At 31.6% G+C, this 26,013-nt stretch overlaps 1 protein-coding gene across 1 annotated transcript; it reads right to left on the bottom strand.

Moving 5' to 3' along the window:
* LOC148624640 (ras-related C3 botulinum toxin substrate 2-like) lies at positions 1-26,013 on the bottom strand. The gene is made up of 7 exons (XM_088567422.1): positions 25,889-26,013; positions 12,004-12,131; positions 10,175-10,308; positions 7,962-8,076; positions 7,473-7,590; positions 6,086-6,246; positions 1-5,008 (listed from the first exon to the last, which is right to left on the bottom strand). Exons 3-7 carry the CDS (start codon positions 10,288-10,290, stop codon positions 4,931-4,933), a joined length of 588 nt encoding a protein of 195 aa, XP_088423548.1. The 5' UTR covers positions 10,291-10,308; positions 12,004-12,131; positions 25,889-26,013; the 3' UTR covers positions 1-4,930.

Here is a 26,013-nt window from a genome sequence, read left to right as displayed (position 1 = left end):
TTAGTCTTTTCTTTTAATACATTTTAATATACCAAAACATTTTACCCAAGGTAAGTCAAACCATGTAAAATATTAAAACCAACAATATGAGACAGATCACTTCAATAATACTAATCAGATCTGGATTTCATTGTAAAGGCCAATAAAAAAATCCTAGATTATAATACCGTTGACATGGAAATTTTCACATGGGGTTATTTCACCCTAAAACAAAAAGTAATTTTTTTTTTTCACAACATGTTGAAATTATCCCAACTCAACATACAGTGAAGACCTCAGATTGTAAAATTCAGGACTTTCACTTTATACCTTTCATATTAGAGGAGCAAATTTTATTTTAACATTAGTAAAATACATGGAAAATAAACAATATAGATCCAGGGTTAAATCTGTCTAAAGTAAAAGAGTAGGTATCAATTTTCATCAAGTCTTTTTAATCTTTTTAGCCATACCAATGATTTCTATCATAATACAAACTATTCAACGGATAGGCAAAGTGATTGAACAAGATTTTTTCTTCAAAATTTTACAAAATAAAGACGAGAAATAGATAATCTAGGATTTTATTTATGACCTAGCCATAAAATAACTGAGTTCCACTTAGAACAGCTTGATACAACCTCAAAATAATATGAATAACTTCTCATAATAAATTTGGATGCAGCCTTTCATTTGCTTAAACCTGGAACACTACATAGTATAAATATTTTAAGGACAATAAGAAATGAAGTTGAAAACATAATAGTACTATGAATGTTCTTTTATTCATTGGTACCAATTTTCATGGCTTTCAGTCAAACCATAAGTTGAACTTCCCAAAGAAAGTTAAGACTCCCAATTAATATTTCAATGCTTTAAGATGATCCAAGAGTTCAATACTCCACAAAAACCAGAACCTTGACTTAATATGAATAAAAATTGATACCCATAAAAAGAAGTATCATTAAAGTGAACATAATTGACAACACTTGTGAGTAAACAGCAGCTAAACTGAAAATTATCTCCACAGTTATTTGTGACATCATTAAAACAGACAGACAGTAAGCCCTGAGACTTTACAAATAAAATGTCAATTCTAAAATAAGAGTTCATTTCAGTCAAACATCAAGTATACTTGACACAATGAAAGATAGCAACTGAAATGAAGGGCTGACTGGCAATGAAAGCATTATTTCACCTTTTAGACCACTTTACATCATCTATTTGTTCTACTTGACCTGTGACCTAAACATACAGTCAAATTCAAAATGATAACAAAATATTGCTTCAACTTTTTCTTCAAATTCCACCTTTATTGATTTTTTTATTTAAAGTGAAAGGTCACAAACTTCTTTAACTTTTTTGAAAATTTAATAAATAAACATCAACATCATTGAAAATTGTCACTACCTATATTTTCAGCTTTGCTGCAATTTATCATTTTGAAGTAAAAAATTACAAAATAAAAAATTCACTTACCAGCACATCCTTGAAAATGTTTGCTAAATGGGATAATAATCTTGAATGGCCTTTCACCAGAAACTTAACACAAACAATTGACTTTCATTGCCTTTCAGTATGTTGCTACAATCTGACATACTGACTTAAATTTTATTCATTTTGCTTAGAGCAAAAATAATAAAGTGCAAAACATTAAAACCCTTTTGGTATAAATTATAAGAGAATGTGTATGGTGAATATGTCAAAGAGACAAAAAAACCCAATTATGCTGCTTACTAGCTGTGTGAAGCAAATGGGAGTATTCAAGCATAATAGAATTAATAAAACAGTCTCAATAATCATAACTGAAAAAAATAAGGGCACCAAAATGTTAATAGTCATATTAAATATTGCACCAATATTTTGCTAAATTGAAGGCATTGCAAGACAGATGTCAAAGGGGAAAGCCTTAAAACTATCATTGCCAGCATGCTAACTAACGGTATTCGTATCTGTAATACATTCCTCTGCTTATAAATAGAAAAGAAGCAATGAAAATATACTTAGAATTTTTCATTTTTAAAAGAAACTACTTTTTTATTTGCTAGAGAGGCAACTTTATGACCTTACTTCAAAAGGGAGATAATCAAAATTAACATTTTCAATCAAATATATTTTCTAACAGTTTATAAACCAATTCAATTGTTAATTAACCAAATGTGATTTTATTTTTAAGCCACCCAAAGAAGCAAAAATTGTCTAAATTGAAAGTAAGCATCCAAAAAAAGAACCATAACAGTAAATTCCAGATTTGAAAAAGTGGAAGAAAATCAGGCTTGTTAAATATAAATCTAACCTTTGAACATATGGCACTTAAAAATTCAAGCTTATAAGGGTTCAACACTTCCTAGAAACAATAAGGATATAACATCATTGACCTCTACACAAGATAAGGGTTCAACACTTCCTTCCTAGAAACAAAAAGGATATAACATCATTGACACAAACTACACTTGCATCTTGCATTTTAAATGTACTTATTAATATTTAAAAAATAGTTTAGTAGCATGTAAAGATTTTGAAATTCTGGGTAATACTTGTTTCAAAACATAACTTATTATGTAAAGATTTTGAAAATTAAGGATAAAAAAAATTAGAAAATTGTAATACAACACTTAATCTATATGCTTAACACTCATAGAAATACAGAGTTTTATAATACTATATGCTGAAACATTAAAGTTAAAACAACACTTTATAATTTACAGGTTAATTGTGACTTTTTCGACATACTCAAAACAAAGTTAAATAATAAACATGGTCTACCATTTCTCAAAGCCTGAACAATGGCATAGCTAACAAGTTAACATCTAATTTACAGTTCAATTGCAACTTTTTTTCACATTTTCATTCACAAGGCTGAATAATAAACTAACTTAGTCTACTATTTCTCAAAGCCTGAACAACAGCATAGCTTGCAAGTTAACCTTTGCAATGAATAATGATGTTCCACAAAAAAACAAATATCTGTTTTACTAACATTGTCTATCTCTTACAATTTCTACTCTTTTTTAAAAAAGTCATTTTTCTAGACAAGTTAAATACAATACAGTGAATCCTGTAAACTGCATCCTAATAAACCAGAAACCTGCCTAAACCAGATAAAGACGGATCTCCAATTCTGTTGGGTTCAATGCATTACTACTCACCTATATGAAATGAACATGCTGCAGTCTGAAAGGGAATTGGTTTCACTGTGAAAGGGGTTTGTTATAGACAGGTTTCATTATTTAGCTACAGATTTTGATACCAAGTTAACATAATGAAACACAGTAGGTCTTGTTTGTCACATACTTGCTTCACAGTTTTATTTACATGCACATATTTCACAACCTCAAATTACTTTACAGAAAGCATAACAAAATGTAATTCTTCATCACTTTCAAACAGTTAAGAAAAAAATTATCTTCAATCAATAAAAATTTCATTGTTTCATCATCAAATTTGTATCATAGTTAACTAGTTTAAGACAGTTCTGGATTTTACAGAATTTAGTTCTTATATAAAATCATAGCGGCAAAACATCTTATAGGAATAAAAGCATATGCTAAACTCTTAGTATTGAAAGTAATTAGACCGTGGTAAGTTTATGATATTAAGCATAAAGACAGAATAAGCTCCCTTATGAAAAGGGGAAAGAATTTAATACATACTTTTAAACATATACTTGCACCTATACATATTTACACAAATTTGGGTTCATTCAACCTTTTTATCCATATAGATTTTGAACTTGGCAGTGTTATTCATAAATAATTTAAAGCTTTGATCCCTTTTTAATGACACTAACTCAAGGTGGTTAATTTACATGTGACATAAATACTTTCATTTTTCACAACTTCTTCTGCACTTGTAGTAAACCTTTCAAAACTGTGTTGGACATGACATGTTGCTTGTTTCTCATCAGCAAATAAGTTCTCATTCATTCAGAGCATCATTTTAGACATAGTTTTCCTTTTTTGAAGACTGTATCTCCTCCACTTAATTACAAACCAACATATGTAGAAGTACATTATTAAAAGTTCATTTCCTGTAGTTTAAATCTTGTTATTTTCCTGGCAAGACCAGTTACACAAAAAGAATCTGGCATGAACATTTTCATTACATTGGATTTTCATAGGGTATAACAATGAACTGTGTATTTGAAGCTTTGTAAATGCAAATTAATCGTAAACCCCTGGAAGAAATGCGCAAGCATTTTCATACTGACAGTACTTTGTAATACATTTAGCTGAGCTTTCCCATTACAGGTTCACAGAAGCAAATACCAGAGGTACCTTTGTTAACAATGCAACAATCCATGGAAAACTTAGGTCTTAAAATACGAAAAAAAAATAATATCATGATTTACAAAATACAAGAACTTCTAATAAATGCCCTGGATTCCAAAGCAACTAAATGGGACTAGAACAAAATTGATAATTCCATTCTTTAAAACAAATTTTAAAAAGAAAAAAAACTGATCCTATGACTGATTACATCTCCTCTTTTCTAATCCATTACAACAGACATAAATGAAACATATATTTTTAGAATTAAACTTGAAATTTCAGATCTTCAGTTATCTTCAAAATATAGTGTGAGGTGTTTTAGACCATAATATTTTTTGCCATGAGGAAAAAATTCTAATTATTCACTTTATTTGAAGATTTCTTTGTTAATTTATCCTGTTAACTTTAGAAATTCATATCTGAAAAAGCTCAATTCAATGATTACAATCACATCATTCATAAAAATTAAAAAATATGTTTACATACTGATTATTTCATACATGTAATGAGCAGTATTGGATAATATCTAAAAATAGCTTGACCACTAAAATCAACGTCTCAATGATTAAAAACTAAGCTGACATCTCCTTGATGATAAAAACTAAGCTTGAGATTATTAACTCTGGCAAAATAAAGGTCTAAAATGACATTTACGATGACAATATGAATTTGGTTGATGATTACAGAAGTAAACACTGTCGATTTTTCTGTCTAACTGGTTGCGGCTGTAGAACTGCTCGACAAGCTTCATCAAAAACCTATAAATAAAAAAAATTTAAATCATTATTTATTTACCAAATCTAAGAAGTTGAAGTAAGATTAACTGTCATAATTTTTTCTGAACTTATAACAGCTAAGTAATGCAACAAATTACTTTTACAACAACAAAGCAAAATAATTCCATTTCTTACAACCACTAACAATTTAAATCAGCCCAGAGGATTGATTGATTGATATTGATTAATATTATATTCAGATATTTCATGCATTTCAGGACAATAGAATTTCATTTCAATTTCCAAGACAATTGATCAATTGAACAGACTGAGCTTTGTACTACATAGCCAAATGTTCCACATATGATAATCATATGGTGCTCGATTCATATGATAATCATATGGTAATCATATGACAATCATATGATATTGAACATATGATAGTCATATGATTATCATATGATTCTCATATGGTAATTTTGGCTTAAAAACATATGACAATCATGTTTGTGAAAAACATATTATCATATGATAATCATGCGATAAACATATGTTTACTGAAACATATGACTATCATATGGTGCTCGATATATATGATAATTATATGATGCAAACGATATGATTCTCATGTGTGGCACATTTGCCTGTGTAGTCCAATACACTGGGTGGAATTTTTATACGGCTAGCTCACAGAAGCAACAAGAAGGCATGCCATCCTATTTAAACACATTGTTCTTTCTCTGAGCCAACCAGTAGTCACTCTATCCTTTTAAATACTGCATGCTTGATGGAGAAGCAGTAACTACCAATTTTAAAGTCTCTCATGTGACTATACCATGTATCAAGCCCAGGACTTCCCACACTCAAAGCAAACAAACTTCTCTGAGACCACCAAAGCAGTTAGCTCAGGGAAAGTTATACATTTTTCGTATTGACAATCGATTTGGGGATGTTAATATTCATGACTAAGTTGACCTTGGATAGCAAAAAAACTTTCTAAAAAAAAAATTCTACAACAATGAAAAAGTGTAAGTGTGCCAGGGAGGTAATTCATGATTTTTCTGTTCCATAGAAACTACTACCAATAAAAAGTTACTGAAAACTACCAATTAAACAAACCTGTTTGAGGCCCCTCTGGGTCAATGCTGAACATTCCATATATTTTACAGCTCGGATTTTATTGGCTAGTTTTATTCCTTGTTCTCTCTTTATAGGTGATAAACCTTGTGCTGTAAGCTGACCTATGGCCTCTTTGTTTTCTCTTAAATCTATTTTTGTTCCTACAATAACCAAAACTGAGGGTATATTTTATGCACAATATAATCTAAAATTCTCCTTCAGAAAATAGTAGTATAAATATTGCCTCCACTTCAGATGGTAAAATTTACATTTCAACAACTTGAAAATAAAAATTTCACCATAAAGAGTAAAGATATATTTTTAATCAAGACTTTCTTGAAGTAGAATTTACTTCTTTTAAGAGTTTTGTAAAACATCACATCATTGCTATCAGATCTTTTTGACAGAATGTTAATATTTTGAGCTTCTTCCTTATGCTAAGTAGCTAAAAAACTTGTAAGTGCCTGCATTGAATTTCAATCCCAATTCACCACCATATAACATACAATATAACACACCATATAACATACCATATAACATACCATGTAACACACCATATAACACACAATATAACAAACCATATAACATACCGTATAACATACCATGTAACACACCATATAACATACCATATAACAAACCATGTAACATACCATGTAACACACCATGTAACATACCATATAACACACCATGTAACACACCATATAACATACCATGTAACACACCATATAACACACCATATAACATACCATGTAACACACCATATAACACACCATATAACATACCATGTAACACACCATGTAACACACCATATAACATACCATATAACATAATTATGTTTTGATTAATTAAGTTAACTCTGCATTTGGAAAAAAATGTTGGGTGTTTATTTATGATAGTTGGTTCATTTGCAGAGGTTATTTCCATTAGTTTGTGAATTTGTTGTTGCTTTGATGAGGATATTGTCATCATTTGATACATTAGCAAAAAAAACAACAAAAAACAAAAATAATCAACAAATCCTAAAAATACCCCCTCACGTCAAATTGAGATAAATTTTAAACCCTTCAGTCTGACTATCTCCTTCTTCAGTCTTCCAACAATAATTGTATTCCTTCATGTACATCTATATATACATTTAATGCCAAAACTTCCAATAAAGTTTTATCAAAATCCCTTGACGAGTTGCGGTTACAATAAATGTGGACAGGCAAACGGACAGACAGGGTAATTTCTGTATGCACCTAAACTTCACTTGCAAAGGGTATAATTAGTTTAGGATGAGTGTTTAAGATCCCATGCTTTTAACAATAAGTGTGGCAAAAAAAACCACTGGCATGAAAAGAGTAGGTAGGGACACCCGAACCAGTCATTATTCTTTTTGCCTTACCAACAAGTATAACAGGAGCATCAGGACAATGGTGCTTTACTTCAGGATTCCATTTGGTGGTTACATTTTCAAATGATGAGGGACTCACAACACTAAAGCATATCAAAAATACATCCGTCTGAAAATAAAAACAATAGGCTCATTTTAGAACACTGAAAATAAAGTATTTGAAATTAGTATTAAGACTGTTATGATTTGTTTGTTTAGTGTGGTGTTGACTGACTTCACATTAGGTGTATGGAAACTATAGTATCCTGTGTCCTTTCCCAATGGCTCTTGCAAAATGACAGATCTGAGTTACACTAATTTAAACTTTTTGTAGGTTTATTTTATTTTTACCATATAACTGTTTTTTTATCTTTTAAATCCTTATATGTTGACTCCCCTTACATATGTTAAGTCATACATTTAGCAAGACTGTCCTTTGTTAGACTAACAATTCTATCCCAGACTCATGTGTTGAAGTGTTTGACAAGGGGAATAACTCACCTGAGGATAAGACAAGGGGCGTAACCTATCATAATCCTCCTGACCAGCAGTATCCCAAAGTCCTAAGTTTACAGAGTAACAATCTACTACCATGTTGGCTGTGTAATTATCAAATCTGAAGCAACAAAAAGCTCTAGATTAATAATGTACTAACACTAAATGAGATAAGAAAGTACCCCTGCACAATTTAACATAATCAGCTGAAAATGTCATATTGAAACCAGAGAAATATTTTTTACAAGGGACAAAGGTTCAAGGATGTTGTAACTGCGTTAGAGAATTGATCGTTTCATTTTTGATGTTTCATCAGTGTGTAAAAACATTGACAATAGAACATTTTAAATGAAATGAACAAGCACTTCATGACAAAAATCTGGTCCTATTTTTACAAGCTGATGAAACATCAAAAATGAAACTTTAAATTCTTGTAATTACATCTGACATATTTCTTTCATTTTATTCCATCTGAACCAAAATGTCTGTGCTAGTGAACAAGGATTTGATTACATATAATTCAATTCTAGAAATACAATACACAGCAACAATAAAGGTAATTCGGTAATTGTGAGTGGGACTTATATACATGTAAATAGCTAGAAATATGTTTCACTAACTCTTAAAACATCATGTGTAAAGCAAATTATCCAATGCGATAAGCGATATGCAAAATAATAAATCTCATTAGTAGACCATTGCACATTCTAACCAATTGAAGGAGGTAGACCTAAGGTAAGGGATACAACTCTTACAAATCATTGGAACATTTGTATTTAGGCTCTTTATATTAATCTCATGTAAGCATCAAAATAATTTGGATTGATTTCATTCTGTTTCAAATGAAAGCTTGAAAGGCTTTGATGAAATTGGTTAATATAAAAACCTACAAATTTATCACTGATTTCAAGAATTACATGTACCTCCCTTACCCTAAGTCTACCTCCTTAAACACTGATCTGTATTTGTATTTTATACTTGTAATGATTAATAAATTGTTGCACAAATTTTCTGCCTCTAAAGACCTGACTCAGTGCATTTGAAAAGGTCTTTTAGAAAATATATTTTTTTAATATTACATGTGTATTGAAATCATAATAACTTCTACAAGTATAGACTTATTAAAATAAATTTCAGTTGGGAAAGAACATACTGTGTGCTTTTACATAGTATCTTTTTTTTCAAATTATTTTTTGTCCCACTCTCAATTCTTTCAAGCCACCAATATTGATGAATTTTAGCTAACTTTAGCTAACTTTTGACCACATAGTTATCTCTTAAACATGTCTCTTTCCAAATAATACAAATTGAAACTTCACTTTTATACTTTTAATGATACATCACATGATTTTCACAAAATAATCAAGTCGGAATCCTTTTTTTCACTTGGAATGTATCATTTCAGTTACCTTCACCTAGTTTAATAAAAAATTCTCAAATTGAGATTTTCCTCAAACCCTTCCTCTACTCAAAAATCAATCAAATTATTTGAAATCAAAGACTTGAGGGAAAATTCAAAGATTTGAAGAAATGGTCGATTTGAAATTTTTTTTATGTAACCCAGGCCTGATGAAAGGTGACAGGTGTTTCTAGAAAAACAGAGGACGCTTACCCTACCGGTGCACCTGGTCCATGCTCCAAGTTAATGAAGGGTGATTTTCATTGCTTTTCTAATATCTGTAAAGAAGCTTCATGAAAAATACATGCTGTCCTTAACTGATTGATTAAATTTAACTGAAGTGTTTCCATGCTGCTTATTAGAATTCTACTATTGAATTAGTAACAGCTTTAGTAGTTTCCATTTTGGTAATCAGACTGGCATTGAATGAAATGCTTGGTATCAATTTCCAGATCACAATAACTAACAGAATCAAGATCCACCTAAAGGCCTGTTTTTGATGAAAACTGAGAGAAAAAATCTTTGTCAAAGTTGCCTGTTTACATAGTATAAGTTTCTTTTGAAATTCATTGTATATACAGAAAAGAAATCAAGCACCTGCTATTTCATATTCTGAAAACTCATTTTGATTGGTCAAATTTCATCAAAGACTTTAGAAGTCAATTAAAAAAAAAGGATGCAGTTCTATTCCATCAAAGTAGTTTTTGATACAGGGTTACATGGTCAAAAAAGTTTGATCGCATAAACAAGCCTTTAGCACCAGTGGATTACACACCCCGATATTACTGTAGAAAAACATTTCAAGAGAAACTTGACTTACACAGTAGGTACATATTCCCCTGGGAAACTATCTGTAGTGTAGGAAATCAACATACAAGTTTTTCCAACAGTTCCATCACCAACAACAACACACTTGATTGGTCTTGGATGAGCCATAACTTTTCTTTATTCAACCTGAAATATTAACAAAGATCTGTAACTTCTGACATTTACCACTTAATACCCTATATTTTCTAAGTTAGGCTATTGTCATGGTGCATGAATTAAAGAAATGTCAGCAAATGTGACCATGGGCCATTCCTGTAATAACATACATACATTGTAGTAAATATTTCTGAGCAAGTTTTTTCCAGATGGAATGTAATAAATGATGCATAACCCAATCTAATACCAATCATTGCTCAAGCCAGTTTTATATTAGAATGAAAACAAATGCCCAGCTAGCCTACAATAGATGGCACAGCATCCCTAAATTTCAAAATCAATCCCAGTCTGACTTGTTAGTAGTTTGTATGGAATGTTGTGATGCAATTGCATGGAGATCCATGCACATATACAATGTGTTTAGGTTACGTATATAATTGAATATGGCTCACAAGAAATGAACATTTTCACATTAGCATTTAATTATAATTTTACCCTAAATATGTGAAGTTTTCCCCTTATTATTGTTCACACATAGATGCCCTTTAATCCTAATTCACTAACGTGTGTAATGTAAACAAAAATCATACACAGTATAAGATAACATAAATCATGTTTAAGGGACACATTTCTATTAATATTCATCAGAATGGAATCTTAATCAGTAAATCATCTAGTTAAGCATTCATACATTTAAACCTGAAATTTAGGACAAAAGTCAAGAAGACAAATGTTGAGAACATTATTGTTAAGAATTCTTGGTTAATTACATGTCTCCAAACCTGAAAAGGTAAACAATAATTTGTTTGCTTATAAAAAAAAACATTCTGAAAAAAAGTTATGTTCTAGTTAGATGACCACATTACTATGCTTCTCTGTCTTTTTACCATAAACAAATTTGGACAAATGCCAATTTTAAAACTTGAATTCCAGTAATCAGATGTTAGCTACATGATTTAAAACATTCTGACTTTTAATATAAAACCAATTGCATGTCACTGGTGCGTGAAAATTTAGCTGATACATGTTACACCTGCATTTTTCAAATTCAGCAGATCTCATTGTGGGTTTGATTTAAAACAGAATAGCTGTGCTAAATTAAACCATTTGGAACTCATAACAGTAGAAAAACTAGAATCTGGTGACAATATGCTGTCATACAAGAAATAATACAGAAATTGTACTGTACCAATGGCTATGTACATGTATATATTGATGCTAAGGTGTAGTGGTTACAGGTAATTTAAAAAACAGCCCTGAGTTAAAAAGTTTGTTTCTGGTCTTTTAACTTGTGTCCCTGAACAACAAATCATTCCTTTTGTGGCATGGCACTGAATGACACTTTTTTATGGACATTCATACACTTAACTTACACAATTGTTTGAAAACAAAGGAAAATGCCCATCAATTACTAAATGGCTCAGGTTATATTCCAAATTCTAAGTCTTACCACCAACTATTGTTTCAGTTGTCACAAAACAACCTAGTATCTTCAGAAGATGATGACATAGAAAACAACCATGCCATACAAATATACAACACCAAATTAATTGCAGTTGTGTAATTGTGTAAAAAAAAAACATAAGAATTTTTAAGTATACTATTACATGTACCTGCACCTTTCACTACACATATATCTTTTTTATTAAAAAAAAATGTCCATGTACAAGTAATACCAAACATGCAATGTTCATGTAATATGCAATAACAAACATTCAAAAGTACCTGATATATTAAAGAAGGATCTGTATTATTTCTATTGGCTAGTATTCTGAACAAACTCCTCTTCTGAACTTGGAATCAGGAGTCTTTAATTTAGTTCCTCTTGTGGCCAGCAAAGCAAGAACAAACATCTGAAAATAAAAAAAAAGTGTTTACATAAGTTTTGCAATATCAAGTTTTCACAACATTAAATATTTTATATTTAAAAAATGGGATTGTACTAAAAACAAAATCAACATGTAATATGTATTTTACAAAGTTTTGAATACAATAATAAGTTTTGTTTTCGTGATATAATCTATAAATCACAAAAAAGAGGGATGACAAATGTTAAAAACAGCACAACTCACGAATTACGAGCTTATTCTCAAAATCTTGATATTTATCAAACATTGTAGTGAATAAATCAACATGTAAAGTTTGAAAAAATCATTTGATCTGTTTCCTTAATGTCATTTAGAAATCAAAGGGTCGAGACAGGATGCAAAAACAGGCAAAATGATACCAGTTAGTGTAGGAATACAAAAAGATGCAGAATCAACTTTCTTAAATTAAAAGCTCTAAAAATTAAATTCTTATTATCATTAGGAATTTCAATAGGCATAAACACTAAATAGTTAGTAAAATTAAGAAGTTTTGTTTGTTGAATGTGGTTACAAAATGTCAGAAAATGGTGACAAAATCCAAATAACAAAAAATCATTTGGTACACAATGAAGTAGCCTTACAATAACCAGAGGAATCATATATGTGGATGGAAGGAAAATAAACAATTTGTCATGAAACAGCTGCTCTTACACCAAAGTTAACTATGGTAAATTGTAGTCCCTTTTTCTTGCTCACTTTTGTGTCAGAAACTTTCATGAAAAATTTAGTTACACACAGAAATTGTTAATATGTCCTTGCTCTGAAACAAAACAAATTAAATATGTATAGATTTGTAAGTATCAGTTGTTTGAATATTTGTTTGTAGTAGAAAAAATCTGAACACCGCACCGCATAAGAATAATCTTTCCAATAAATCTTACAATACTGAGATTTTGGTATTAAATTTCATATTCATGCTTGTAGCTAGAATTTTTTATTGGTTTCAGTGTGTAATTTTGGACAAAATTGCCATGATTTTACAACAGCTTCGTCAATTTCAACTTGGGGAAATACTTGTTAGAAAATATTTATATCTGTTCAATACATATAGTATTAGTGCATGTTAAGGCAGTTCTTATATGTACATGTATCTATATCAACACTGTGCTAGATGTATTTTTGTGTTCTACAAAGAGTGGCCATGCAGAAAACAGCATTTTTTAAAGACTAAAGACATTTAAAATTATGTCAGAATTAAGTATAAGAGTGTAAAAGGAATACTATTTTTGATGATTCTTAAAGGCTGGGGAGTTTCTGTTTTAAATCTCAGGTATGCTATTTGCACTGTCTGGAAAACATGGTAGCATGATAGTGAGAAAAAAATAATGTGCCTTATTCATATGCAATGTACATTTAAGTTTTATTTCATGTCTTTACACAGTGCTGTAAATAACAGATGGTACTGACATATCTTATGTCAGATGCAAATACTACTTTCAAAAATATACCATTAAAATGGTCCTCATTTTCTCACACAACAGTGACTAAACCTTTCAAAATCCTGCTTTGAATTTTGATTACAATGAAATATTTGACACAGGATAAGAATTTGAACAGATTCGAAGTGGTCACTTTTTTGTCTTTATTGCCAAGTCCTTCTAGTTAAAACCTCATTTTTAATATCAATCCAAACATCCCTCTAGGGGTATGACACCTTGTAGTCAAATTTATACAAGATCCAGTCACTTTAACTCAAGTTATTGTCTGAACATAAGAAAAATGCTTGCTTCAGACCCCTTTTTGGCCCTTAATTTCAATCACTGCTGATAGCACTGGGGTTTTTGATTCTTGTGAAAATTGTAGCATGAACAAAATTTAAAAAATTACATGATGTTAATTAAAAATTTCTTGCCAATTTTACTTGGTTAAAATCACTGCTCTTCACTTCCAGTTTATAAATGGTAAAAAATTAATGTAAGGATGGAGAATTTGACCTATAAGTGTGTTGAAATGAACATATTTAACACATTTCATGATTTTAGATGCATTATTGCAAGAAGTAAATTCCCTAAATGCAAATTTATTACTTAATATCTTTCAAGGTCAAAAAGGAGTCCCTCAAAGCTTGAGCTGATATGAAGACTAGATCTTAATTTTATTTTGCAGAAAAGTTTTACTTGCAGAAATAATAATAGAACATTATTGCATGGATTAATTGCAAGAAACATATTTACTACTTATAAAAAAAGGTATTCAATGATACAAAAGGAATAACATTTGGACTTTTTTTTTGTGTAGTGTTCAGAAATAGTAAGGAAGTTAAGTGATAGACCGGTGACACCCAAAGAATCAAAAACCCCAAAAAGCTAAAGTCTCAACCCCAAAAATCAATCCAGGTCTTCTTGGGTAGTAAAGCACCTTGTAATACAATTTCAAAGAAATCTCCTTATCAATAGTCAAGTTATTGTCTGGACATCAGGAAATACATGTTTCTAAAATGGTTGGTGCCATAACCCCCAAAATCAATACGAATCTTTTTTGTGGTTTACTACCTTATAATAAAATTTCATACAGATCAACTTACTACTATTCAAATTATCCCACATAACTAAACACTGCATTTGTCAATGCCAATGTACATAAATCTCTCACATTTCAGTCTGTGCCTCTAGCCATTACTGGGCACTAGCCCTACATGTATGCTTGTGACTAGTGAAATTTTTTCATTCAGGCTAGTGGAAATTCAGGAGAAATTTAGTATTCTCAAGAGATGGTTCTGGTTGGGCATGGGTTGATTAATGCTTGCAAGATGTGCCTCCAAATTCACCTCTCACTTGCTTAAGCATCCCTTTTTATCTGGATTACCCTGCCTTTTTCAAACAGTGCAGGAAACACTAAAATTTGCTTACTTATAACGGAAAATTGTTGAAATTTATTATTTAAGCCATCAGTTAATTTTTTTGCACATACAGCATGTTCTTCAAAATTAAACATTTTTTTAATATGCAAGTAATTTTTGCAATCAACGACTCCATAAAAAATTCAGTTTAAAATCTAGTCAAATGTTTCTTTACAACAAATTTACATCTTATTGATAAAATACTGTCTCTGGATATATCCCAAGTGTATATCAATAAGTATGTTTTGACAACCTTTGGCAGTAAGTTACCATTTCATAGAGGAAAGTCCTAAATCAGTTTCCCCCATCAAAGATCTGAACATACTGAACTGAAAGGTAATTGTGCACTCCCCAAGAGTAATCATGATGTATATTTTACCAGGCTGATTCATAACATCTTATCATAATGCTATCAACACCAGGATAAATAAGTTGGATTACAGCAAAGAAAACAAATATATCTAACTTAAGGAATAGAGGTTCCTTCTTGATAAAATGACCATTTTCATTTGTACCTGATGAAATGCTTTACGTAATTAACTAGACAATTTACAACAAGTAGATTTAAAGTTTCTAACAGACACATATCCAAATACAAATGGAACTACATGTATAAATACTGTGAGCAAGCTAATAAAAAGAGAATATCCCCTGATTCAAATGGACTTAAATGTAAAATGCTTGTTGAATTATTTCCCTTTGGAGTCACCCAACAGTAATTACATGTATATTCTTTCATGCATATTTACATATAATGCCCAACCTTGCTATAAATTTCATCACACCCTCTTGAGAAGCCTAGGAGTTGTCCTTATGAGATTTTAATATATCAAACCCTTAAACAGAATTACATATGATGTCCGATCTTTCCATAAAATTTCATCAAAATCCCTAGAGTGACTTAGGAGGAGTTGTGTTTACAAGAAATGTGGACATATTGGCAGACAGACGACAGACAGATGGGGTATTTCTATTTTGTTTGCAGGGGTATAATAATAGAAAGTCTAAATCTCGTCAAATGTCCAGTTAGTTACTACATGTAATACATTTCATCATTCAAGGGACGATAAACTCTATTCCACAAAGTCTACAATTTCACATGCTGTAACTGCTTATATTTGTCCAATTATATGTACATGTTCTTGGATGCTGTAATGGCTCACCATTCCACATGTTGCATGTACATGCATTATGGTATTTTCTTTGTTAACCTCTAGGAGTTTGTATCAAAATGATAGCAAGATTCTTATCAAAAAGTTTAAATACATTTTGAATAAATAGCATACACCAAAACTTCATACTAACTACTGCAAGGATTTATACTATAAACATGATAAAGGTTTTAATAGATTTAATAGAGGTTGCTGATTGGTGACTTTTCTTTCTTACTAATTCTGTGGTTCTTTTTGATTACCCTACACAGTAAATACACTGTACATGTAGGACAGACTGACTATACACTGCTGGAAGTTCAGTAACATTGTTCCCCTTTTCAAAAGAAAATTATTCCTGATGAACTGCAGGTGTAATAATGATGTACATTTCACCTGATAGATACATCACCTAATTATCCTGTAATCAACACACTTGGTTTTGTTTATATTTCATTAAACTCATGTTATACAGTGTGTGAAGACACCTGCCGGGGAGTGGAACATAAAAAACATAATGGTAATCAACTCATAAAAAACAGATGTTACCAGGTGTAATGAAAACTACTTGTAGATCTAAAAGATCAGCTGATCTAATGTATAACTGTATGTTTTCCTATCACTCTTGACATTTTCAACATTTTAGCATTTTGTACAAGATCTTATTTTGAGTAATTGCATATAAGCTTGATTTCAGCAACCACAAGGATGAATCACTCATGAAAACATAACAAGACTAGTAATTGGAAATTGAAGAACAAAATCCATACCATTATGATGTATTTGTTATGATGAAAATGGGATATACATGTAGTTAATGAAACTGGAGTAAAAATTTTCATAAAACCTTTATGGAATCAATATCGAAGTTCAATTATACCAGTATGTTTGTGGGAATTTAACATTAAAAATTCATGTACTCAAGACAAATGATTCTAATACACCATAAATGTTTATCGGAAACTGAACCAATGTTTAAATACTAGCAGTAGACATTTAATACATATATCAAATTAAAATTTGAAATACAAAATGTACAAAGAAAAGATTCACTGAATATCTGCAGTTAATCACTGCCTTTTCAACCAAAAACTTTGCCACTTCAAAAGAACTTTGACTTCTAATCAAGTCTCAACTCACCAGAGAAGAATTTTGGCATGTATATCATCAATGATAAGGAAGATACTGCAGATTAAATATCATATCCAGGAATGACTATAACTTCTACAGAAAACACAGTTTTTAAATTATTTTTAGTGTAAACTAAGAGGAATACAAACAGCTACATTGTGTTCATTTGTATCTAACATTAAATGGCCTCGACTCTTTATAACCAATGACACATGTATTACAGCACATACAATTATGATGTTCAGGAGATACCGTAGGGTTGGTCTTCATTAAATGAAAATCACGAGATGAATTGCCTTACAGTTAACAGTGATTTTGTGTCCTTGTTTTAAAAGCAGTCCCAACCCTAAATTTTGGGAAATATTTGTAGTATTTTTAACATATTGGGAAAATATTTTACAGGGGACAGAAACGCGTCATATGCCAATCTGGACGTGAAAACTGATATCAAACTGACAAATATGTACTCCCAAAATTCATTAGATTACAACCTGCCGAAAAAACATTGCCCAGTAGTGAACAAAGCACCGGGCTGAGAAATCACCTCTCAGAGGAACATTTCACTGGTTTTCAAAAAACTATGCATGACAATTGGGAATTTTCCTCCCTTTGGGAAAAATATTTTTCAACATTTTGGGAAGTCTCCAGGGGAAACAGCCAATATTCGGCTGCAATAAAAGGGTAACAAAATCACTGGTTAACTGAACATTTGACAAGGATATTTCAACTTTCTTTTATTCCATAGGTATTTGATGTCAGGTAGAAAGTTCTTCGTGGACAATTACCCAGACATTACTCACCTAAGGCAGTTCATCAAGGAATTCTTGGACAATTGTCCAGGCATTACTCACCTAAGGCAGTTCATCAAGGAATGGTCATTCAATCAAGACAACACTCAGACCAACTGTTATGCCTCAAGTTAACTATTTTATTTGCTGTAACTCAACTGTATATCTGACATTCCAATTTATTTGACACAAAATATGATATCAGGAGATCTTTATCGGTCATTTAAATCTTGAGAAAAAAAACAGCATTGAATATATTTTATCACTAAAAATATAAAAAAACTTAAAATAAAATTTCAGTTAAAAAGGAGGTATATTATACATATATTATTTTTAACATGTATACAATACAGGAGTTGCACCTTCCACTAAAACAATTTACAATGGAGTACATACTGCATGAAGATTATCTCAAATTATCAAAACTCTTTGATGCTAGAAAAGAACATACATGCACATGTAACTGTCATATCAGACATTGGGAACATTTTGATTAGAAAGATTGATTGATTGATTGATTGATTGATTGATTGTAGGGGTTTAACGTCCGAGCAGCAATACTTCAGCTATATTTGGACGATGAATATGAAATGGATGATAAAATGAACATGAAATAATGATGAAATGAAAAAAAGGGATGGGACTCAAGGATTATAGAGTCGAAAAATTTTGATTGCCACTAGAAAAAGGGAGGGATGGGTAAGTTTGGGCAATTTAGCATCCTGTGGCGGAGCGCAAAGGTCCCTACTCCTATCAAATACCACAGCAGGGTTCTTTAACGTGCTAGAAACGTGGCATCTTTCCCAACACAGTGCACCACTATGCTTTGCGGTCAGATTTTCCGTATTATAGCCTGACAACCCCAGCATGCAACACGCCAGTGGTTCCCCATTCCACCACCTGGGGCACACATCCCAGTTGCTCTGTGTGCAGAACGCCTAGCCCATGGCTAGGTTTCTGAGCACTATTTAGTCGCCTTTTACGACAAGCTTAGCGCTGCTGCAGGCCTATTCTTTTAACACCCGGACCTGCACAGGGCCCCAACCAACAGAGTTCCTTTTTGTTCTTCTTAGAAGAAGGAAAATACTACATATAACTGACCAAACAACCTAAAACAGATTCTTTTCAGTTCATTCCCTCTTAGCACTAACTTCAGACATATGGTAACAACCTTTTTTATGTAATGTCTCATAATATCTGTCTATCTACACATGTTCTTATGAGGGTATTAGCATTGAGGTGTGAACTCATCAAACCACAGTCTTTGTTCCAAGGTTCTCCCCTCACAGGGTGTTGATAACACCTATTGAACATATGTGACAGATCAAACAAGCATTCTGACAGTATTGCTGATGCAATACAGTGTCCCCTTTCTGCCTTTGAACTCATTGCCTTTATGAGATTTTTTTTATATATGTGAACTAACAATGGATGGTGTTATTTTTTAACAATCAAGAAAAAATAACTCTTGAACAGCAAAAGCAAATTCCATCAAAATCAAACCTGAGCTTCATTTTAGAGTAGATAATAACAGCTTTGCATTACAGAAAGCTGCATAAAGACATTCACTTTCTATCACCTGGAAAGTTGAAAAAAACTTCGTTATTATGAATTAAAGGGCAAATAACTCTAGAATGACAGCAGCAATTTGCAACAAAATGATGAAACATAAAATTTTATGTAATTTTCTATGTCAAAGGGCCATAAGTTCCATATAAACCATTTTGCCGCAATAATATTTAAATTTAATTTGTAACTTATCATGATAAGACTAGCTAACAAAGATGAAATCAATTAGATGAGGCATTACAAAGAAAAGTCTGGAAAACATAATTTTTTGTGAAATTTTCTATGTCCAAGGGCCATAACTTCCGTACAAATCATTCAACCATAAGGTCATTCAAACATAAGTTGTAACTTATCATGATAAGACTATATCCCAAATATGAAATCAATTGGATGAAGCATTACAAAGAAAAGTCCATAAAACATAAAATTTCATGAAATTTTCTATGTCCAAGGGCCATAACTTCTGTAAATATCGTTCAACCTGATGACATTCAAACTTAATTTGTAACTTGTCATGATAAGACTATATACAAAATATGAAATCAATTGGATGAGGCATTACAAAAAAAAGTCCGGAAAACAAAATTTCATGAAATTTTCTATGTCCAAGGGCCATAACTTCTGTAAAAATCGTTCAACCGTAACATCATTCAAACTTAACTTGTTACTTGTCATGATAAGACTATATACCAAATATGAAATCAATTGGATGAGGCATTACAAAAAAAGGTCCGGAAAACCAAGTGTGACTGACGGACTGACAGAATGACAGAGTGCAAACCTAAGTCCCCTTCGGCATTTGCCAAAAGGGAACAATAAAGAGCTACTCAAAGCACAGCATGATATGATCACAACATTAATATAACTTAAGGACACAGACAAACTACATGAACTAGTCATAATGCCATAAACTCTTGGTCCCTACCCAAATAAGGAGCAAATAAGTCTTTACATTGACAACAAAATCTTTACATGTACTTTCCCAAAATACATGTATGCAATTACATGTAGTTGATCATACATGTAGATGTGCAGACCTATACACGTACTAGATCATTCTTAGAATGAACTTGACTTAATGGTTATCAGCTGCGTAACAATTAAGTCGACTAAAATTGCTTCTACATTGACAAGAACTTTTCTTATGTATTTTAAAATAAGATTTGTTGTTTAGAAGCTCATGAATATGAGATGATTTGTATACATGTATGTATATGGACAGACAGACAGACAGAAAGTATGATTGATGATTCCTAAACTTTGTTGGCACAAGGATTAGAAACTGATGTTTAAACTGAAAATCAATAAATTCATGTGTACATGTAGTGTATTTTCTCATAACTCACAAAAATGTACATACACGTATGTACTATAAGGAACAGCATAGAAAGGTGAAAATAATATTGCCATTCATATACATGTATACTGTACTAAAATTAGTCACCTCATGAAAAACATTTTGTAAGTCCTTATTTCCTCGTAACTGCAAGTAGCCACATTGTATTTGGACACTGGGACATGCATGTTGTAAATTAGGGTAAGGATGATGTTTCATACCACAATGTTTTTGCAGTACCAACTTCAAATATTTGTGACAAGTTTCCACTTAAAAATCAAGCATACATGTACTTAACCTATCCCCCAACAGTTTAATTCTAGGTTCATTTTCCTGCACTCTGAATCTATAAATGTATTTATGTAAAGATTTCATACCAATTGAAATTTCAATCATATTTTATTGATTTCTTAATTTCTACAATCATGTACACATACATGTAATGTAATGGGCATTAATTGGAGGTACTAAGTATATATATTGCATATTGATTTAATCAAATGTCCCCTTGTAAAGCTAGACATATCCAATATAAATGTACAAAAACATGTATTTTGACACCAAACCATGGGGTTGCTGATTGTCAACTTAAAACAATTTCTATGACTGGAAAGAATGAGTTCAAGGTACATTTGAACATGTAGACCATTTACAATGTACATGTATATAGAGGAATTACCTCAAATGCCTTCTTCAAATTTCCTTTTCAAACTTTGAAAGAAACTTACATGTATGTAAAGATTTCTCAATACACAGAAGTAAAATAAAAGCATACAATTATCGTACACATATATTCACTGTATGTACATATATTTACACGTACCTTTTCATGAGTCAAGTTATAATTAAAAGGCAATGGATTGGAACACAATTACATGTACCTACATGTGTACTTTCAAATGAAATGACCATAAAAATAATCATTTAAAAATGCCTTATCAGCCAACTAATGTACATTTCCTTTGACCAATATCATTACAAAAGAAGAGTTTTTGTTATTTTGTAACCAATGAAAAAAGCTAAACTTTGTCCTAAAACAAAGACTAATGATTTGATTGAAGTAAAGGTGAGACCTTTACTGAGAAACTGAAATGTAACTTAATTGCCCATCTACCAATATTCAAGTAACCGTTAACTGACATATAGATGTATTCTTTATGGTTTTGATGTTAAATTGACCCCACATGTACATTGTATATACCAGAATGATATTATCACCCCAAGATTATCTAAAATAATGTTCATTTGTACTTACGTACACATGTGTTCTTTTTACTGAAACAATTTCCCATTATAATGCTTAAACAATAGATGAACTTACACTGTGCCAAGTCAATGCAAGAAATATTACACATTCATAATGTTTTTAAGTGTCACCCTGGGCAGATGCAGTTTTGATCTGGAAAATTTATGTTGCTTCACTTGCCCTTTGGCAAGTAGAAAACTTGAATTCAGGGCATACATGTTAACCCACCTGATCCCTGCAAGAGACTTCCAAAAAACAGGCCTTCCTTCTTTCTACACATATACCATTGGACTCATATGTACTTGTTTATTTTAATGCTTTGAACAGCTGATTAAAGCTCAGATGCTCTCTTAAGACTTTTCATGATCAACAGCGATACCCTGCGCAGTTCATGATTTTCCAATGGATAGTCACCTCAAGGTCAAGGTTTGGGATTTAATTAAATTCTTCATTATTTTTCATCACCAAAAGGACACTTACTCTTAAAGAAAATAAACAATGACATTTGAGATATGTAATTTCCAACACTCCCACGAAAAAAAGAAGAAATACTCTTGCAAATATTTACCAAGAAGGATTAAATGTCACATTGTCATACTGCTCAAATTGTGTCCATTCATTTCATATTGGGAGTTGCTAAGCATACCACATGTACAAACCATATGCATGTACTTCAATTTCAGTATTGAGCAGAGAGGAGTAAATTATGTAAAAAGGCATGCTGAAAATACTGATCACAAACTGGCTGTTTCTACTACTTAAGACCCTGCATGGTTTTTCTCCTTTCATAAATGTAGATGTATGTCAAAGCAGAAAAACAAAATGTTTCCAGATTTTTCTTTAATTTAGAGAAATTTCTTACCAAGCTTTGCTTCTGAGATTCATACATGTATATGTATTTTTCTGGTTAAACTGCATAAAATATCAAACACTAACTCATACAGATACAATGTATATACATGTACTGACTTGCATATACACATGTGAGATATGCAAAATATTTGTCAAAAAATCTCCTGCAATTAGGAATTGAATTGCAGGAGATCTCTTACGAAGAAGATCCAGAAGGTTAACTGGTATGATTCAGGCTCTGACATTAAAGCTGTCCTATTGCCCATGAAACATAAAACTACCATTAGGGCAAGATAAATTTAACTTGCTTAAGGGACTACCAAATCTTATGTATTTATACAAGCATTGATTGAACTTAAGGATAACATCATTTTCAAATTGGGCAAGGTGAATTTTCATAAACTTGCCTGGTTAAACAAGGTTTACAAAATGATAATGTCATACCCTGGAATTTCTAAAATGTACAGAAAGCAAACATAATTGTGGGCAAGTTAATTTTCATTATGAGTTTTCCTGTGGAAATTAAGAATTTCCAGTGATTTTCTAACAATATCATTGTTATTAAGGGTGAAAATTGCAGCCACATTCCTAAACTGGCTAAAGAGAAGTACAATTGTATGCTCCAAAATTCCAAATTGTCAGCAGCCAAATTCCCCATTCTGACCTTTATTTCCAAAAGTTTGATTTGCATTCTATTGTTTACTTTCCAGATCTCGAAACTGCATTTTAATGCAGTATCTTCTTTTTATTGCTTTCATTAACTCTTGTATTATGTAGAATTTTTCATCAGTATTTTTATACAGAAAGTTGTTGTGCTTTTAATAAGGGTTCAAGCTACTGGAGAAAGACACAAAGAAGTGACTTCTCTTTCGGAGACACTAGGGAGAAGTGGGAATGATCTGAGAAGTGAAAGTGCACACATATCATTTACTAACACTTTTTTTAATTATATGTGCTATATGTTACTTACATGCACACAATATAAGCAGGCACTTTTAAATGTTTATTTTCTTTTACTGACATAAATATTACTTTTTCTTTAAGCTACTTATGTACATTGTAAATAACTTAATATTTTGGACAAAATGAAATCAGTCTGCTGAGTGAATGATTGGCTGTATTATACATGTATATTCATGAAATTGAATTTCTATACCTCTACCCCTTACCAAATTTAATACAGCAAAATTAAAATATAATTGAGTAAAGCAAAGATTCTTGCAATGCACTGTCCTATTGATTTGGTCTTTTTTGGCAGCACTGGAATAGAAAACTTCAGGCAGTGACATTAGGTTGAAATTTTCATTGTTTTATTTTCACTGGTCCCACTTAACCCAAAATGATTTCTTGTTAAAAAAATATCCAGTCTCTTAATATAAGTTGATCAAGATTGTCAATAATCATGATGTTCAACATTTACTACTGACAAATCAGGACTGAAACATTTCATTGACACATATTGTAGGGTCAATACAGGTGAAACCATAATCAGTGACATCTAAATACCTTTGCAATGCCTCAATAACCATGTGACAACATAAGTTAATCGATACACAAAAACGAAAGTATGGCGCTTGTACACATAATCTGCCGTGTTCTTTTGGGAGGAAATAAATTAAAACCAGATTCTGTTCAAGAAGATTTTATTGATAATCTATGCTTACAAAGGTTACAAGTCAACAAAGAACTCATGAAAATCCATAAATATGCTTTGGCAGCTCATAAGTGGTCTCTGATTCGATGTTGACTCCCTCGAGGTCGTCAATTTTTGACCGATCTAAGGTCTGTAAAAATGTGTTGATACGATGTATGGGTGTATTATACACAACCCATGTTCTGAAATTAGTTTCCTGGTAAAAAAGTGTGCATGATACACACCAAAATACGTTTCAAGCTTAAGAAATGTTCTGTTGAAATGGAGAATTTACTGTTCTGTTATGAAACAGAAAGATAAATACAACATAAAACATGGATTATCTTTAAAAAAGAATGCTCAATTTGTTTCTTGTCTTAAGACACATAAAGCTGATCAAAATACTTGCTTGTAACTGAATATTCAATAGATTTCAAAGATTTTTCCAATTTATTTTCTCAAACAGGCGCCATTTATGTTTGAATTGTTATAGGATGAGAGATAACTCAGATCAAAATACCGCTAAAAAAGACTGAGTTCAGCACCAACCATTGGCAATGTCTGAAAATGAGAGGGTGACTTCACTTTGCTTTTGGTGTCATCAGAGGGTGAAGTGAGCGACCCCACTGCGACTATTTCACCCAAATCACCCAGTAGCATGAACCCGCTTTTAATACTGCATTCAAAGCTCTGTACATGACAAATCTCCATGCATTTGAATGGTAGACTGGGACCTATTCTTGAAAAATCACAGAATCATGTGACAAGCCTAACATACCCTACGGCATAGGCCCTGAACCCCTTTATCAAAATGGGGAAAATCACTTTTAAAAAATATCTTAAAATGCTGGGTTTGGACAGATTGTGAAGTTTCAGGGCACACTGCGTGGTCAATCGGAGCTAAATTTCAAGTGAATATTTTAGAAATACACAACATATAGCCAGTATTTTTCAACGACGAATTAGTCTACAGAAAAAAAAATCAGTTCAAGATTCGTCATCACCATAAACATTACTGATTAAACATGGATAGTTTCTATCTATTTTCTGACATATTTAGGGAGTCACATCATCAACATCACTCATCAGTCATAATCAAAAATCTGCTGGACAGTGGACCGGCTACTGAAAAATGGAGTCATCAATCAGCATTTTTCAGTTCAATATGAATGCGTATTATTTGATTAAGAATCTTACCAACTAAAAATACTATTTCTAAACTTATATGTGGTAGCAGATGGTCAGCATTATTGTTTTTGTTCTCATAAAATCATCTTTTCTTTGACAGCCATATTTATTTCCCAATTGTTACTATTTTTATC

Source organism: Perna viridis, chromosome 2 (genome assembly GCF_037379345.1).
Source record: "Perna viridis isolate PV_CMFRI_1.1 ecotype Kerala chromosome 2, ASM3737934v1, whole genome shotgun sequence".
NCBI classification, from domain to species: Eukaryota; Metazoa; Mollusca; class Bivalvia; order Mytilida; family Mytilidae; genus Perna; species Perna viridis.
The sequence above is the reverse complement of the archived record's forward strand: the minus strand, read 5'-3'. Positions and strand labels throughout refer to the sequence as shown.

Coding starts and splice junctions, on each gene's coding strand:
- LOC148624640 (XM_088567422.1), bottom strand. CDS start 10,290: ATGGCTCATCCAAGACCAATCAAGTGTGTTGTTGTTGGTGATGGAACT. Junction 7,591..7,961: donor GCCCCTTGTCTTATCCTCAG/GTGAGTTATTCC, acceptor TTTTATTTTCAG/ACGGATGTATTTTTGATATG. Junction 6,247..7,472: donor TGCTCCTGTTATACTTGTTG/GTAAGGCAAAAA, acceptor TGGTTATTGTAG/GAACAAAAATAGATTTAAGA.